The sequence below is a fragment of the Mus pahari genome, chromosome 19 (genome assembly GCF_900095145.1).
Source record: "Mus pahari chromosome 19, PAHARI_EIJ_v1.1, whole genome shotgun sequence".
Classification (NCBI taxonomy): Eukaryota; Metazoa; Chordata; class Mammalia; order Rodentia; family Muridae; genus Mus; species Mus pahari.
In genome coordinates this window covers 48471675-48490250 of record NC_034608.1, presented here as the reverse complement: position 1 = coordinate 48490250, position 18576 = coordinate 48471675, and the positions used below count along the sequence as shown (strand labels likewise).

At 44.5% G+C, this 18576-nt stretch overlaps 2 protein-coding genes across 2 annotated transcripts in view; one reads left to right on the top strand and one right to left on the bottom strand.

Moving 5' to 3' along the window:
• The first annotated feature begins 5821 nt into the window (after positions 1-5821).
• On the top strand, positions 5822-14185 carry Mak16 (MAK16 homolog). Its single transcript, XM_021219200.2, has 10 exons — positions 5822-5921; positions 7801-7850; positions 7930-8039; positions 8120-8184; positions 8344-8495; positions 9728-9782; positions 11648-11722; positions 12957-13070; positions 13361-13426; positions 13591-14185. Exons 1-10 carry the CDS (start codon positions 5907-5909, stop codon positions 13777-13779), a joined length of 891 nt encoding a protein of 296 aa, XP_021074859.1. The 5' UTR covers positions 5822-5906; the 3' UTR covers positions 13780-14185.
• Tti2 (TELO2 interacting protein 2) overlaps positions 14085-18576 on the bottom strand; it is a 9577-nt gene continuing 5085 nt past the window's right edge. The window contains exons 4-7 of the mRNA XM_021219199.1: positions 18281-18468; positions 18060-18203; positions 15399-15561; positions 14085-14298 (exon numbers count right to left, since the gene is read on the bottom strand). Of these exons, the coding sequence (XP_021074858.1) occupies positions 14185-14298; positions 15399-15561; positions 18060-18203; positions 18281-18468 (609 nt within the window). The 3' untranslated portion in view covers positions 14085-14184. The remainder of the gene's footprint in view (positions 14299-15398; positions 15562-18059; positions 18204-18280; positions 18469-18576) is intronic.

Genomic DNA, 18576 nt, shown 5'->3' with positions numbered 1-18576 from the left:
GTCTCCAAACCATTGAGATCCCAAGCCAGGATTGATTGATTGATTGATTTAGTTTTTCGAGACAGGGTTTCTCTGCATAGCCCTGGCTGTCCTGGAACTCACTCTGTAGACCACGCTGGCCTCGAACTCAGAAATCCACCTGTCTCTGCCTCCCAAAGGCTGGGATTAAAGGTGTGCCCCACCACTGCCCGGCTGGATTTATTTATTTATTATCTATGAATCCTTGAAGATATTAATATCAACTCCCATTTTTCTCTCTTCTTTGAAGATTAGTATCTACGTAATAAAGAAACCTACATTCCTCTTTCTCTTTGCATAAGCTCAAGAGTGATGTGTGTTTATGTCTTAAATTATTAAGGATATTCCTACTTATTATTAAGCAAAAACCTACATAGTATCCTTAGAGGGAAAAAAAATGTGACCTTTTGCACGTTAGACGGTCATTTGCAAATGGCTGTAACTATCAGTAGAGGCTCCTGCCCTGGCTTTATTGTGTAGACCAAGCTGGTCTAGAATTCACAGAGATCTGCCTGTCTCTGTCTCTGTGTCTGCTGTTCTGTAGCTCAGATGCTGGGTTGCCCCTCAACATGCTCCTCCCACCCCTTTGTTTACAGGGAGAGCCGTTTCCACCTACAGAAGCAGCCAACCTAGGGCTGCACTTTTGCGTGCCATGCATGCAGAGTGTTAATTCTCATAGGACAGGATTGGGCCCACACCAAGCTTGGGAGAACCTGAAGTGGCTTGTCTACCACTGTGATCTCCACAGGCTTTGTCATCAGCTGCTGTATCGGCTGGAATCCTGGTTCCTCTCCCTCAACTGCTCTGTCCTTGGGGAAACCCAATTTCTGTGTTCCCCTCTCAAATTTAGTAGGGGTTTCTTTTAGAAGCCACTTTCCTTACTATATCTCTCTGTAAGTTCCTGCTCCTTGGCTAGGCTGTCCTTCCCAGGACTGAACCTCTTTCTAGGACTGGACCTCTAAAACTTTAAGCCAGTCCCAGTTAAATGTTCCCCTTTATAAGAGTTGTTGTGGTCATGATGTCTCCTCCCAGCCACAGAACCCTAAGTAAGACCCTCTCCAAATAGTTCATCAACTGGGGGCTAGGCATGCCAATGTATGAGACTGGGGTGGGGGTGTGGAGTATTCTTATTGTAGAGGTTTATGGTTACCTAAGCCATAACCATTTCCCTACTAGCTTTGCTGTTATTTAAGTCCTCTAGGAAATCAGCCCAATCTAAAATCATGAAGATGTGTACCCATGCTTTGAGCTAAGCATTCCGCTTTCAGCGTATCCATGTAGGGTTGATCACTTTGGCTTTTATACTCTCTATAACAATAAAGCTGACCTGAACATTCCTGTGTAGATTCTCTCCTCTTCCAGCCATCTTGTAGATTAACTGAACTCTTTAAGAATCCCACTTGATTGATGGAGTTTGTTTGTTTGTTTGTTTTTTGTTTTTCGAGACAGGGTTTCTCTGTGTAGCTCTGGCTGTCCTGGAACTCACTCTGTAGACCAGGCTGGCCTCAAACTCAGAAATCCACCTGCCTCTGCCTCCCAAGAGCTGGGATTAAAGGCGTATGCCACCACTGCCCGGCTGATGGTATTTTTATTGTGTGTCCTCTTTAGCGGTTGCTCTATGTCTTATTTGACATATACCTAAAATTGTAGTGCTTGCTATTGTCACCTTCCAGTCTGAGTGAAATGTAGAAGCCTTATTTCACTTCACCTGCTGTCTTGGGTACTTTTGCTTTTTGTCAATTGCTGTGGCATAACACCGGGACTGAGGCAACTTATTATAAAAAACAAAACAAAACAAAACAAAACATTTAATTTGACATTTATGGTTTCTCGAGGATTATATAGACTTCATAACCATAATGGTAGAGAAATGTCAGCCATGATACTGAAACTGTAGATGAGAGCTTACATCTGATCTGCAAGCATGAGACAGAGAGCAAGTTAACTGGGAATGGTGTGGGCTTTTGAAACATCAAAGCCCAATGCCAGTGACAAACCTCTTCCAACAAGGCCACACCTTCTAGTCCTTCTCAAACAATTCCGACAACTGGAGATCAAGCATTCGAGTATGAGTCTATGGGGACCATTCTTGTTCAAACCACTAGGCCTGCTCTAGCGTTTTACAATTTATAATTGTTTTAGTCTTCCATGTGACCTAGTGCACCCTGGGGAGGGGGGGACACATCCATGGTAATGATTCCACAAGACTGATTGATGGAACCTCATGAAAAGCTAAGACGGGTCACACGATAGCATCCAAAGCCTATAACAGAGATTCCCTTGCTTTGCTGTAACCCACGCCTAATGCTTCTCCCAGTGAATCTGGAAAACGCCTGGCCTCACAACATCTTTTGTTGTTGCATAGTTGTAAAAACTTTGTGAGAAGGCCGGGCGTGGTGGCGCACGCCTTTAATCCCAGCACTTGGGAGGCAGAGGCAGGTGGATTTCTGNAAAAAAAAAAAAAAAAAAAAAAAAAAAACTTTGTGAGATCATTTTCACTTTGGGACACATCATGGAGGACAACCAGAATCACATTTCCTGTCCCCGCTCAGTCAGCATGAATGACACAACTCCGCGTGAGGTGAAAGCTCTGTTGTGTGTCTTTTGGAACCACAATATGTAACATCACACGCGCTGCCTTCATTACCAGGTGTCAGGTCCAAAGGAAACTCTACTCCCCCACATTCTCCACGTTCTCCTCTACCAAAGGACCCATTTCTTCCTCACTGACTGAAGGGACTAAAGGCTACATGTGAGATACACTGCTTACTAAAGCACGTGGTAGTTCCCAGGCTTATTCAGTACTTGTGGCTCGTCTCGCCCCACCCTCTACTGTAAACTTCTCCAGCTCCTCATCCTTGTATGTTGGCTGTGCTCTCTTGGCCTCTTCTCTGCCCCTCTCGGTCCCTTTCTCTTCCTCTCTCGCTCTGTCTCCCCTCACGGTCTGGTGCAATCTGCTGGCCATGTCCAGTCTACTCCTTTCTCTCTGTGTTCTGGATTCTCCCAGATGCCTCTGGCTGTATTATCCCTCATATCTACAGAGTAAAAGCCTTCCCCTCAGTCATCCCTTGGAGTTGTCATGTCTTCAGTTTATACACCAGGCACAAGCTAAAGCTTCAGAGGTGAAGAACTTCCCAAGTGCTAGGCATCGTTTTCCCCGCAGATTCCAAAATTTGGAAAACCATTCTTGTAGGTTTCCTTGTACCAATTATTTCTCATGGTTTTCCTTTATCAGAACCTGTCATATGAATTTTTTTTCCCCTTCATTCTTAAGGAACTTTTTACCTGGGCAGATGGTTCTAAGTGAACGTTTCCCCCAGCACTTAAAAGAATATTATCCCACTTCCCACTTCCCTTTCTTCAGTTAGGATGGCCTTAGTGTAGCTTTCTGTGAGTTTTGTCACGTAAGTGACCTATTGTCCCATCAACACTGTAGTGACACTCTCTCTGACGCAATGCAAATTCTCGTGAGCCTGCTTTCCTCCAGTGGGTGGAAATGTTCCTGGCTCTCTATTCTGTCCCACTATTTTCTCAGTGTAACCTGGCACCATTACACACTGCTGTGTGAAGTTCGTAATCTTCTCAGGGAATTGTATCCCTTTATTTGGCCTCTTTGGACCTCGTAGTTAGGCGGGTGCATTGTGGAAGGATACCTTACTCCTTAGAGGCAGTGGATGCCACCACCTTTTAAAATTATTCACAGCTCAGCAGCGTGAGATGGCTCAGCAGTTAAGAGCACTGACTGCTCTTCCATAGGTCCTGAGTTCAATTCCCAGCAACCACATGGTGGCTCACAACTATCTGTAATGAGATCTGATGCCCTCTTCTGGTGTGTCTGAAGACAGCTAAAGGATACTCATATAAATAAAATAAAATAAAATAAATAAATCTTTAAAAGAAATTATTCACATCTCAATGTTGGGGCTCACATTTGTAATCCCAGGGGAGAAGGTGGAGAGGCAGGAGGATTGCGCTCACATGTGTGAGGTCAGCCTGGGTTGCTATACAGTGAGTTGCAGGCCAACCTGTGTTACAGTGACACTCTGTCTCAAAAAACAAATAGGCAGTCAGATATAACTCAAGATAGGTTGGGGGTGGGGGGGAGCGTGACAGGTGTTGCTCAATGGTAGAACCTTGCCTAGCATGATTAAGGCACTGGGTTCCCTACAACCACACTCAAGGCCAACCACACTGTTGGTTGCACCCACACTCAGTTTAAGAGCTGTGAGGGGAAACAATACCATGCCACCATACTGTTACTGTTTCATCAGAGATGCAATTTAGCTAGCAGACCCCAGACGTTTACCACAAAGTTCATATACTTGGCTGTACTGCAAGGCTGCATATACTTTGGGTCTGGGTTCCTCCTGGTTTAATTTCCTACTGATCTTTCCTCTTGCTTTCCCTTCTCTAGCCCACACTTTCCCCTTGTCCGCCTTTACTCCAACCATCTCCTTAAATGTAGGGCTCTCCATTATTTTTCCTTAAAAGGCATACTTACACCCTGATGCCACATTGTAATTCTCTACCTAGTTATCACTTCTATGGCTTTCTCCCAATAAACCTTTCTTTTTCTTTTTTCTTTCTTTTTTTTTTTAAGATATCTTCTTTATTTGCATTTCAAATGTTATCCCCTTTCCTAGTTTCCCTTCTGAAAATCCCCTATCCCCTCCCCGCTCCCCCTGCTCCCCAACCCACCCACTGGTCCTGGCATTCCCCTATACTGGGGCATAGAACCTTCACAGGATCTAGGGCCTCTCCTCCCATTGATGACCGACTAGGCCATCCTCTGCTACATATAAACTTTTCTAAAAGAACCTGTCTCCACTAACTTACTTTGCGTTATCCTCATCATTATCGTTGCCAGCATTGGGCTGTGACCTCCCTGTAAAACTCAAGTTGGTCTCAAGCTCCTCCCGAACCAACCTCCCCACTAGCTGAGAGTGTTCACAGCTGCCTCGCTGCTTTTACAACACTTCGCAGTACTTAAACATTATATTATACAGTATATGGTACAAGTATCTGAATCCCATTACTAAGGACCTTGAGGGTGTAGAACATTTTCCCTCTTCATTGCTCTATCTCTAGACGCCAGGACTATATTTGGCACATGGCAATTGCTTCAAAATCACTTCAGCTACTTTGAATGGCTTTCAGGAGGGAGAACTAGGAAAGCAAACCTCATTTTATTATCACTCCTGCTGACCTTTTAAAAGCACTTTTCTGAGGCCTGGATAATGGCTCAGGAAGGTGTGTGAGCCTGTAATCTGAGTTTGATCCCTACAGAAGGAGCAAGGCAGCGACAGCGACAGCGACAGGAGAATCTGTCCGTTTTAGGGTCACATGCAATTAGGTTTTTTTCGTTTGTTATCTGTTGTTGTTGTTTCCCTATAACGACACTGCCGTGTGTGTTTCAAAGTAAGAACGGAGATGGCTGCTAGAAGTTCCCGCAGGTTGTTAAAAGAGCTGACAGCTTCAGGCTTTCCAGGCTCGCGGCCACAGCCCAGAAATAGGACGGGAATTAGCATTAAAGCCCCGCGCGTGCACAAGGGACTCGGGGGCGCGCCTTGGGTTAGAGAGGACGAAGACGCCCCGCTTTTTAGAGATTTGGAGCACGTCCACTTAGGTAGCAGGACAGAGACACAGACATCGGAGCAAGACGCTAGCTGCGCCCCTAGGGCAAGGGATGCCCGAGGCGAGCACTCTAGGATCCTGGCGAGGCGTGGCGCGGAAGCGCGCATGCTCATTGCGCCCGGGGACCGTCACGGGCTTCTGGGACACTGAGACGTTCTCGCGATAGGGTAGTGGCTCTCCGGAAGTGGCTCCGCGGAAGAAGCGTGGCTGCTTCCCTGGTCCTTCCTAACGCGGCGAGCTGAGCCGCCGGCACCATGCAGTCGGACGATGTGAGTTTCCCCTCCTCTCGCCCTGGCGCCCTGGGGTTTAGCGCGGCATTTCGCTCATTGAGGATTCAGTCCGGCACACCCAGCCTGGCCCGAGTCTCTCGGATGGCCAGACTTGCAGAACCCCGATTCCCGAGAGTGGCTTCCCACGCGGGGGTAAAAGGCCAGGCCACCCCAGCCCCAGCCCGCCGGATCGGCTTCCTTAGTCCCTGGTTCTTGGCAGTGAAGCCCCTTGTGCCAGCTGCCATCGGAACGGCAGTTGTCTCGGGGATGGCAAGGCGGGAGAGATGCCATGTTTTGAATCCGTGCTTAGGGAACTCCTCCATGAGCGCTACCTCTCCCGTGTGAGGCTTCTCTTTATCTTGCTCTGCTCTCTGCCCGAGGCGTAGTTTCGGAAGTAAGACTTCGCTTGTCTGGTTACAGGAGTTGTGTGTACATAGCAAGTATCCGACTGGTGTAGGTTCTGTGTGATGATTGGTTGTTAACAGTCGGACAAAAGACATTAAAAAAAAAAAAAAAACAAAACAAAACCCTCTGCTCTCATGAGCACTCTGGGGATGGGGAATAACAGTACTATGAAAGAGGAGTAATGGAGAAAGAGAGCGGTAGACCCGTCACATTGGACTAAAGACCCCCGAGTTGGGACTGAGGCAGCCACTGAAGAGCCGTAGAACAGTAAAGGTACAAAGATGGGAGCTAGGGAAGGACTTGTTACAGGAATCCAGAGGATGAGGGGGAGGCTGGCTTTGATAGGCTTGCCCGGACAAGGTCAGGGAGAACCTTGAAGGACATGGTTTCAGGTCGTTTTTAGTGGGAACTGGGGAGAACTGTTGTATTTTTTTTTAGAAGAGCACCGTACAGAGAGTTGCACTGGAGTGTGTTAACCATCAGGATCCTTTTAGAGATGTTAAGTGGGCAGCCGGACGCACAGACAAATGTGGTGCCCAAGAAAGAGGTCTGACCAAATGCTGTGTAAAAGCCACGAAGCTGAATGATACCCCCACTCCACTTCTCGTTTCCTACACCCCCATACCCCTGATAAATTCCCAACATGTGTTTTAATCTTTGGGCCATCATCCCCCCATGTTAACTACTTTCTTGGCTCTTCCATCTAGAGACCTTTATGCTCACGCCCCCATATGTGGTTTTAGTGATTGCAACTTGATGCACTGTTTATATACTTTGCACCTCACCAGGTTCTGTGATGTAAGGACTGTAGGACAGGACTCTCATCCAGCAAACACCCGAGGGGTTGTACTGTCAGGGCTTGGGGACCGCAGTGCCTTTACTTTAGAGCCGTGGTAGTGGGTAATAAGGTCGTGGTGATGGTGGTATATGTGTATCTAAGTATCTAGTACTGTGCAGACTTGGTCAATGGCTAATGAACACCAGTGAGAAGAGTTACAATGTAAATGTGATAGGGCTCACTTTGTTCACACTATACATAAGGGCATACTACAGATGCTAGAATGTATGTAGGTATTGAAAAGAATTCTGGGGAAGTAGGTACTATTAGTGAACGTGTATTGCTGAGTGATAGGGTACGGTTATATCTGCATTTAGGTTTTTCTTGGGATTTTGTTGTTTACAAGAATATATGAATTCATGTTACTGTGTTAAGGGAACGAGTGAGGCCTGTTAAAGGATAGCTCCTTCTTTTCGTTCCCTAAAGACCCTTTCCTCAGTGAGGCACCCAGCAATGTGCGCTGACATGGTCCCCATCGTCGTGTGCATTTGCGTTTTGGCGCTGGTGCTGGAGCCTACAGTTGAGGGCAAGGATTCAGCCATGGCGCACCAGATGCAGGCCAGAGAGCACGGCCTCTTTTTATATTAAACAGCGTCTTTGGGGCCAGAGCAAAAGGGTTTTCTTTCTGTCTTGCAGGTAATCTGGAATACACTAGGAAACAAGCAATTTTGTTCTTTCAAAATAAGGTGAGTCGATTGCAGCCTGGACTAAAATGTGTTCGGCCGCCCACTTGGTTGTATAAACATTTATTTCCTTGCCTCCTAGAACCAAGACTCAGGGCTTTTGCAGAAATGAGTACAGTCTGACTGGTCTGTGCAACCGGTCGTCCTGTCCCCTGGCAAATAGTCAGTACGCCACCGTCAAAGAAGAGAAAGGTACGGCAGCTACACAACAGTTTATAAACGGATGACCTGGTCTCTGTGAACAGTAATAAAGCTGTCTAACTTCTCTTCAGGGCAGTGCTACCTGTACATGAAAGTTATAGAGCGAGCGGCTTTCCCTAGGCGTCTCTGGGAACGGGTAAGACTCAGTGAGAAAACCGTAGTGACCATTGGGCAAAAGCAAAATTGTCATGTAGGCCATCTCTACACTTGAAAGCCACCCTCATCGATACCGGGGCTGACAGTGAAGACCTAACGTGATTTGCCCTTCCCCTCTGTTTCTCTTTCTGTTCCACAGGTCCGGCTTAGTAAAAACTATGAGAAAGCACTGGAACAAATAGATGAAAATCTGATCTACTGGCCCCGCTTTATCAGACACAAGTGTAAGCAGAGGTTTACCAAGATAACCCAGTACCTGATTCGAATCAGAAAACTCACACTTAAGCGACGGTAAGGATAGACTTGTTCGTCTTTGTTTGTTTGTTTTTGCTTTTCGAGACAGGGTTTCTCTTTATAGTCCTGGCTGCTCTGGAACTCACTCTGTAGACCAGGCTGTCCTCAAACTCAGAAATCCTCCTGACTCTGCCTCCCAAGTGCTGGGATTAAAGGTGTGTGCCACCACCGCCCGACTTGGCTTGTTTGTTGTTTGCTCTATTACTGTCTCTGGACCATGTCACAAACCATGTTTTCCTCCTAAATTCAGCTATGACTAATCTGATGATGTGCCAAGAAAAACTTTGGATTAAAGGTGTGTCCAGTGGTTCTGCAGGATTTAAAAACAGAATATGTGATAACCCTGGCTACCTGGAAATTCTTTGTGATTCCCTGAGAAAAGCTAAGATTAAAGATTTTAAAATGTGATTAAAAGGAGTGTGAACTATACTCAGTAATTGAAAACTACCTTAATGATGTAAAACCCATAGGCCTAAATAGCACACCTTTAATCCCAGCACTTGGGAGACAGAGGCAGGTGGATTTCTGAGTTCAAGGCCAGCCTGGTCTACAGAGTGAGTTCCAGGACAGCCAGGGCTACACACACAGAGAAACCCTGTCTGGAAAACAACAACAACAAAAAGAGTGTAAAGATGGAGGCTTTTTTATTGAGACTAGCAGAGCATGTTAAAGATCATGTGAATCTTTTTCAGAAAATTCATTTTTCTTTGTTCATTGAAGCATTGATCTTACTATAGTGAACCTAAACAAAAATGACCACATTAAAATCCATGTCAAAGGGACTGTTGTGGTTAAGATCACTAACTGCTCTTCCTGAGGTGCTGAGTTCAGTTCCCAGCAACCGCCACAGATGATGGCTCACATCTGTAACTGGGTTCTGATGCCCTACATTAAATAAATAAATAAGTCTTTAAAAAAATACATGTCAAAATACCTGACTTGGCACAGGGTTAAAACAACATTTCACCTTGTAGTCAAGCTGGCCTGGAACTTCCTTTGTAGCTTTCAAGTCAGAGAGCCCGCTGCCTCACCCTCCATGCTGAATTACTAATGCGAGTGGCTACCTCGGCTGTAGAAACATGTGCCTGTGTCAGGCGCCTGTTCAGTCACGGAGCTGGACTACCTAGGATCTTACATACTATATGGATCTGAGCAGCAAAAAAATCAATTCTAATTTTTATCTTTAAAATGAACTTGAATTTTCTAATAATGTATTTGATTTCTGCTAGGAAGAAACTTGTTCCTTTGAGTAAGAAGGTTGAACGAAGGGAAAAACGAAGAGAGGTAATATGTTGTTCTGATGTTTACATGGCTTCTATATTGATTGTTGTGTAAGAAAGTTGTTTATTGCATGAGATTCATAATAACGAGTCACTAATGGGGCAGTTGGCCTCTTTGTATCTTCAGATTTTTAAGATTTTCACTGAAGGCTGAAAATAGGTACTCTGAGGTGTTTTGAGTATAATAAAAAGTATCATAGGCAGCTCTATCTAAGTCTTCAAGTCAAAACATTCCATAATTTAGACTTTGACATTTTCTGTCTCATACTTTATTACCTTCTGCAGAGTTTAGACAATATCTTTAGCCTTGTGGCTATTTTGGTTTTATTATTTAGAAAATTTGATTGTGAGATTGCTTGTTTATTTGTTTGTTTTTAACAAAACAAAAACTGGATACATGTTGATCTCAGATTAAGGTGCTCTCAAATAACCTGGGTGGTTTGGTTCCTAAAGGATGGTGATGGTAATGCATGAAGAAGGCCTGCTCTTCCAGCTTTGCCCAGAGCATAGTCTGTCGGGCCATCTCACTGAGAGTGACAGTTGAGCTGAGCTTCCCTGGTCATCAGGACCTACACTTGGGAGTCAGCTCTTCCCAACAAGTCCATCTGCAGTCTTCGGCGTTTGCCGCTCTGTCCTGTCCTTTTAAGGGGCACCTTCTTCCGGAATACTTGTACTTTTATTCTCACTCATTATGTGACGTTTTCTGTCTCAAATGTACTATTTCATTGGTGTCCAAGACATCATCTTACTCTGTGCCCTAAACTGGCCTGGGATAACAGGTGTGTATCACCACACACAGGTTATATGAGTGAAGACTACAGTCACTGTCAGGTTTTTACTCTTTGCTAATTATGCACCTATTTTTATTCAAGACCAGCTAGTAAGTTTCCATATTCCCTTACTCTCAGACATTTTTGCAGACATTTCAGAATAAAATACACTTTTTCTGTGTGAATTCAGAGGACTCATTATTAAGTACTTTTTGAACTTCTTTTGTATCCACCTAATGTATTTCTTACTTAGTGTGTCTGCACTGCACACATGCATGGCATAGCATGCGTGTGGAAATTGGGTGACAGTCCTCAGGCTCCTTCGAGGTTTTGTTTGAGAGGAGATCTTTTACTGGCTCGGACTCTGTGGGCCAGGATCTTTTCCACAAACTTCTAGGGATCCACCTCCCCATGCCTCCTCTCTTGCTGTTGGTCCCATTATAGGTGTAAGCCATCATGCCTGGTTTTCTACCTGTGTCTGAGAGTTCAGACTCAGGTCGGTCCTCACATGTTCGAGTCAGGCATTTCACTCACTGAGCCATCTACCTCGGCCCATGTGACATTATTAAATGTATATAAGCCAATATATATAATACATCTATCAAGGGTTTGTTAGAAATTCAGAGTTGGGCTGGAGAGATGGCTCAGTGGTTAAGAGCACTGGCTGCCCTTCCAGAGGTCCTGAGTTCAATTCCCAGCAACCACATGGTGGCTCACAGCCATCTCATAATGAAATCTGATGCCCCCTTCTGGTATGCAGGTGTACATGCAAATATAGATTAAATAATAAGTAAAACTTTAAAAAAAAAAAAAAAGAAATTCAGAGTTATTTATTTGTTAGTTATTCAGAGTTTATTGCTGAAGTCATAAGAATTATTTTCATTTTATTTATTTGATACATTTATGCAAATTATAGAAGGGAACTTCTAATCGAAAAGCTCCCAAGAGGCTGTGAGAGAGGAAGAAGTGTATCTGGCTAGAAAAGCAAAAGCCTTGCTAGTGTATAACCACATCATACCATTATTAAGAATGGGCGACTATATGTGTACAGGCTGGAAAGTGAGTTCTGATGGAGTAACGGTTTGGTCTTTTCTTACAGGAAAAAGCATTAATAGCTGCCCAGCTGGACAATGCTATTGAGAAGGAATTGCTGGAGAGACTGAAACAAGATACGGTGAGAAACCTAGTAGTACTGGGACAAGGGTTTTCTTACCTGCTAGGAAATACGAAAAGTGCAGTATTTGTAAAATACCACAGATAGCCTTTGCACCCAGTTTGTCCACAGAGTAAAGCAAGTCTGTGTAGGCCTGTCTTCCTGATGAGACTTTCCTCTTGGCTGTTACCTCTAGCTGACGTTTCCAAGCTTAACAGTTGTATATAACTCATCTACAGTTGTATATGACTCATCCTAAGCAGTCAGAGGTTTGGGTTTTCTGGGTTTCGTTTTGTTTTCCCGTCCATGCATAGCCTCCAGGCACAGGCCTGACTCTGGGCAGCAAAGGGATGAAAAGACAGGCAGAAAGCTGTGCTGAGATGGACTTGGGAGACAAGGCTGAGTCTCTTGGATGTTTGGCAGCATTTTATTATACAGAGCTGACAACTCAGGGAGACAGGTTATTGCATAAAGCTGTACAAGGGAATGGCTTATTATCGATAAATAAGGACGCAGGTTTATGGATACGACTAGGTTAAGGAGACAGGTTAAGCTAATCTCAGTAGCAGTATCTCTAGTGGGGATACTTCAGACCCTAAATCCTGGGGGAGGCTGAACTGTGACACATTTTCTCCACACCTGTCAACGTTTGCACTCAGAGCAGAGGGTGGCTTTGCCATCCCTGGGGAGGAGGCTTTGCCCTTTGGAGTCTGGGGTTCTGGGGTCCCTGGCATATACAGTCACTCAGCACCTCATTCATTTTGGAACCTCTCCCACTCCCTACAGTTTATCTTGTTATTCTGAGACCATATCTAACGATATCCCAGATTGGCTTCAGATTCAAAAGATGTAGCAAAAGAGGAGTGTGAATTCTTGGTCCTCCTACCTCCAGCTGTGCTGTATTATAAGTGTCTGTCACTATGTCCGGTGTGAATGATATTGGTGTTGGACCTGAGAATTCATATGTGTGGAGCTCCGCCCCAGCCTCAATGCCTTGAGCTTTTGCTTTTGTGTATTTCTCTAATCTTGTAAGGGTATTTAAAATTAAAAAAAAAAAAAAGTCTCTTTAAAAAAATGTCACCATTGCTTCTCAGCTTAGATTATTAATGACAAAAGCATTCTGTACCTAGGCTGGAAAACTGTAGAAACATAGTTCATCACTGTTTTCTTACTTGGCCCCTGGTTGTAGAGCAGAGGAACTTGGAAAGGTGTGATACTCAAGCATAGTTAAAGGTGGTCTGTGTTTGTTCTTCAGTATGGCGACATCTACAACTTCCCCATCCATGCCTTTGACAAGGCCCTAGAGAAACAGGAAGCAGAAAGTGACTCTGAAGATGAAGAAGAGGAGGAGGAGGAAGACGAAGAAGAGGTGAGTATGGTTTGCCTTGTTTTGAAACGTAGTGACCTGCAGGACACCATGTTTTCATGTAATTCAGAGGCGACATTATTTCCATCACCTTTTGTATCTTGTGACGATTCTGTGTTGACTTTTACATACATCCCTAATTTTTACTTTTAATTTGTAAGTGTTAACCTTGAGAGTAATAGGTTCTGGTGGCTGTGTGTGCAGACTGACTCACTTTATGGGAAGAGGTAAACCTAGATGTTAGAACTAGATCTTCAGTACCTTTTCTTAACCCAGTACTTGTTTCCTTCTAGGATGTGGGGAAAAGAGAGTTTGTAGAAGATGAGGAGGTAGAGGGGAGTGACCTGAGTGACTTTGAGGTGAGCTCTGTGGGACAAAGAATGGCTTGTGGCCACAGCAAGGAAAGGGGGTGGGGGTGGGGGGATCTGAACAGAGGAGCAGATGAACAAACGCATGGTGTGCGGTGAAGGGCGTTGGAGAAGCCTTGCACTCCCTGGTCTGACTCTCTGTTTCTATGTACTAGGATATGGATAAACTGAATACTGACAGTGAGGAAGACCAGGATGATGGATCCGCCAGTGAAGAAGAGGCTCATAAGGCCAAACACAAAGGCAAAGCACCCTTGAAAGGACCTTTGCGGAAAAAACGGGCCTACGTGGAAATAGAGTATGAACAGGAGACAGAGCCCATGGCCAAAGTCAAAGCCACATGANTTCCCTTCACACTGGCAGCTGTGCTCGCTCTCGTGTGTGCTGTTCCCTAAAGTATTTATATTGTTAATATTTACGTCACTTCAGTGGAGCTGAAATCTGGAGTGANTGTGAAAGAGCCTTGAGTTGAGAGGCGTATTTTTATAACACATGCTGCGACAGCTTGAACCCAAGGAACCTAACAGATGAGTTCCTGGAGCTGGAATGGCACTGGCTGTAAATATTTCTAAATTACTTAGAAATGTCAGGATTTCAATTTTTTTTCTTACTCAGCTTTTCTTATGCGGACAAATGGAAGAGATAAAAATTTCAACTTACAATATTTTAGTAGAAAAATAGATTTTTTTTTTTTGCCCCCCATAACTCTCCATATGACCTGGGATAAGGAGAGCAGCCTCTTGTGCTGGTTAGCCATCTTCAGTGTCATCGCCAGGAGAATCTGCAGAGCCCTGCTGCACCTTCCTGATGCAGCTCACCACTGTGCTGTCTTCACAGGAGAGCACAATTTTAGCCAGAAGACCCTGAAACATAGAGCAAATGGGCATTGATTTCCGTGAAACCTGTTTCCCCACAGCCTTTACTCTTTCTGTCACATACTCAAAAGATGAGACTGCATGGCCCTAGGGGAGTGCCTCCATCAGAACAGGTGTTACTAAGAACTGTCCCATGCCTGTAAGTACTGGCTCGGAAGAACCTCCTTCATTCACTTCAGTTGGACCTTCAGCTGGAAAATGGCCCAACACAAGGACTGCCGTGCAATGGCCAAATAAACTGAAAAACAGCAAGCCTCTAGTTCTACATATTTGGGGTATGGATTTCTTTTCATGTTCCTTTAAACTGGAGACTTCTAATTGTGGTAAAAATGAAAAATTAGTCTTTGATTTTCATATAAATACACATAGATACCACAAACTATGGTCTTGAGAATGTTGTGGAATATGAAACCAAAGAAAGAATTTTCTACTAGGTTAAGTATATGGAAAATGGTAGATTGCTCAGTGGGATGAACACGAGGACCTGAGTTCAATCCCATGGTTAAACCTTGAGTCGTCAGTGAGAAGCCTACAGGACTGATCTCTGCAGGAGGGGGGAATAAACAAGCAGAGCCTAGGGCTTCCTGGGGCAGATCCTAGCCCAGGGCTTACTGGGCAGGCTAGCCAGCCAAGCCTGCCTGAGAGTGCCTGTGAGATCCTGTTTAAGGAAGAGTGGGGAGGGACTGCTTGAGGACGAACCCCACATTGGCCTTTCCTGTACAAGCACACACAAGAATATTAACAAACTTCTAGGAAGTACCCTTTGGAAGCTTATAGCCTCTTTAGTTTTAATTCAATGTCTAGAACACAATCTGCTAACAAAATAGGTGTCCTGTCAATCTCAGAACTGAATTTTATAAAATCTTTGTAGCTTTTGCTTGTTCGATCTGATCCTCTTTTTGTTCCAAGTGGTTAAACAGCATTAAAAGAGCTCAGCCTTCGCACCAGAACTTAAGAGCACTGAGGTAAGACCTAACTTAACACCCTCTAAGCTCATGGCCAACTTAGTTGGGCACACAAAGAATAAATGACAATCAGTCACTGGCATTACCTAGGACAGTAAGGTCAACTGAAACAGCCTGCCTTACCTTCACCTGCCCCTGAGAACAATGGTCCAGGAGAATCAGGCAGTCTGTGGCTTCCTGGAGCACTGCACTCTTAGCGGCCTCAGTTGTAGGAATCGTATCCCTCGATAGATCACATATTAGTTTCAGGAGAGCCTTCAGTAAGACCACAACTCTGCAGGAAATTCTGGAATTGGGAAGAAAAAGACTTCCTATTCCAAACTGGAATGTTAGGGTTAGGAAACTTGCTCCAGGCATGGGAAAACTGAAGTCAAATGTTTGCTGTCTCATTGCTGAAAACAAGACCAGACAGACTGCAGACCGCTAGCCCCCAAGTTCCTGGTATTCTACAGCACTGCCTGTGTGTGCCAGTGAGTATACACACGTTGGGGTGTTAAACAGGGTCATCTCTGCCAGTTTCAGAGAGCCAGGGCTACAGTGAGACCCTATCAACAACCAACAAAAACAGAAACCTGTTTCCTGCCAAAGCTTGATTCCCCAGCATGATCTGAGAACAGAGTCAGGATCTCTGCTGTTCAAGCCTCCCCTCCCCCTTCTTAGAATCAGAGATATTTAAGCCTGGATTTAAGGTGTGTCTGCAGGAAGTGAGTAGTATATGCTCATCATCCCAGCAGTTGGCAGCACAGAGAGACGGGAGGGTCTAGAACTCAGCTTCACTGCAGAGCAAAACCTTGCCTTAAAAGAGAAATCAGGGTGACCAAGTCAAATGTTACCTCGGGCTCCTTGCCTGCTTTTAGTCTAGCGTATTCTAAGTGTTAATCCTTCTGAAGAAATGGACACAGTGTTCATTATACAACATTCTGACTATACATCATGCCATTAGGTCATAGGCTTTAACTTGGTAAATTTTATAAACTATAGTGAAAGGTGGAAAGTAACATATACTGTGGGAAAATATAAACAAACCTTATTTCTGCCTAGAACTGACTAGCAAAAACATTCCCTTTCCTCTCACAAGTGTTCAGTGTTTCCCTGTGGCTTGTATTTCTCCAACCATTCATTACAGTCGGCTGCGCTTACCACTTCCTATGCTCGGCCTTATCCGCCCTATACTTCCTTTCTTAGATATCTTTACCCTATGAAGGCCCAATGTAAAATTAGCTTCATTCAGTTTCACTTACACATCTATCCATTTTCTGAATACTTATGTACCTAATGAGAGATACTGAGTACTTCAGGGATGCATAATAGATGTGGTTGTCTATCCTCCTGTAGTTGAGTGGGGGACAAAGATAACAGGTAAAGAAATGCAATATAGTTACAAGTGACTCAGATTGTCAACTGGGGCAAGTTTCTTGATGCCTGGTATATTTGTAAGAGAATATACTCCAAAACAGACTGGGACTCTGGCTTTTCTGGTAGGTGACTGGACAGTTGAGGTTCTAGTTTACTCCTGACACCTTTGAGCCACATAGGGAATGTCTTGTAAACAAGCATATCCTAACTTAGCATCTAGTCACTGCCCTGGCAAATGTTGAATGGCTGTCCTGAAGCAATCCATCCCCAACAAGACTGAAGACTTCTTGAGATGAACACTAACATGCTTACTGAAGCACTTCTAGGTTGCCTTTCTAGGGAGGAACAGTGATAAGGATCAGGATCAAACCTACACTGCTGTATATACTAGGCAAGTGCTCTCCCACACAACTAGAACGACGGCCCTAATTCTCCTTTAGTATTTGGATAGAAATTATAACTACACTCTGGAAAGTCAGCCCATCTGTAGCATGTTGAACGAGAATGGACCCCACAGACTCTTATTTGAGTACCTGATCCTCAGATGGTGGAACTGTTTGGAAAAGTTTAGGTGTGACAGTAAGGATGAGCATTAAGGTTTTAACTTTCATTCCCAGTTAGTTCTCTATTCTTTGTGTCTCAAGATGTGAGCTCTCAGCTTCTGCCCCACAGCCATACCTGCCTGTCTGCTGCCATGATGGTCATGGACTCGAACCCTCTGGATCTGTGAGCCCAAACCAAACTTCTGTAAATTGTGTTCATATTATCTTACCATAGCAAAAGGAAATCTGCAGTGTTTCCCAACTTACATGACCATGATTTTCTTCCTCCTCCACCATGTGTCTCTCTGTCTCTGACTCTGTCTCTCCCTCCCTCCCTCTCTCTTTTTTTTTTTTTTTTTTTTTGAAAGATTTATTATGCATACACTGTAGTTGTCTTCAGACATGCCAGAAGAGGGCGTCAGATCTCATTTTGGGTGGTCATGAGCCACCATATGGTTGCTGGGATTTGAACTCAGGACCTTTGGAAGAGCAGTCAGTGCTCTTAACCGCTGAGCCATCTCGCCAGCCCCCTCTCTCTTGAGACAGGATCATTGTAGCCCTAGATGGCCTGAACCTCACTATATAGATAATGCTGATCTCAATCTGCCTTCTCAGTGTTGGAATTAAAGGGTTGTAACACAATGCCCACCCAGCCTTGGAACTTTTAAGAAAGAAAAGTGATTTAATTGTGACAAAACCTAGAACTACTAGTGATGAAAGAGGCTCACATAGAATCATCTGAAGTAGCTGTGTATCCTAGAAATGAAGAAAGTAAAAAGGATTCAGATACATTGCATGTCCTGAATATTTTTATCTGGGCAAGTTCTGAAGAGAAAATTAGCTAAAGCATTCCCTATTAGCACATCTGTCAGTTTGGATGCTTTACCTGGGCCAAGTATACTGCATGACAAGTTTCAGGGTTTCCAGTATCTTCAACCTAGTTTCATCTTCTGGTTCATCATAAACCTCCAGATAACCAAGGATAACTTGATCCAGCCTCTTCAAGTGCCGGACAGTTAGAATCCCCAACCTACAGATAAAGAGAAAGCGCCATGCTGAGAAGTTGAATGTGGGGTATATGACCAGAGCAGAGGCCCAGGCACTCACCTCTTCACGAACGCTGGCAGGTGTCTGGCATAGGTCCTCCGTAGGAGGAGGCGGTGCTCTGGCTCCATGTGGGTGAGGATCAGCTGTAGCACCTCATGACAGTGTGTAGTGACTCGAGTGGTATCTCCCTTCCAGTGCAGAGCCTTCTCTAGGACAGGGAATAAGTCTAAGAGGCACAGGAGCACAGCCTACAAGAAAAGAAACCATAGTCCACTTATTTGCAGTCACAAAATCCCTGATTTTGCCAAGATCTTCATTAATGTACTGTTCCCAGGGCACGTCACAGAATTCTAAAA

Coding starts and splice junctions, on each gene's coding strand:
- Mak16 (XM_021219200.2), top strand. Junction 7,851..7,929: donor TTTTGTTCTTTCAAAATAAG/GTGAGTCGATTG, acceptor CTTGCCTCCTAG/AACCAAGACTCAGGGCTTTT. Junction 8,185..8,343: donor CTAGGCGTCTCTGGGAACGG/GTAAGACTCAGT, acceptor TCTGTTCCACAG/GTCCGGCTTAGTAAAAACTA.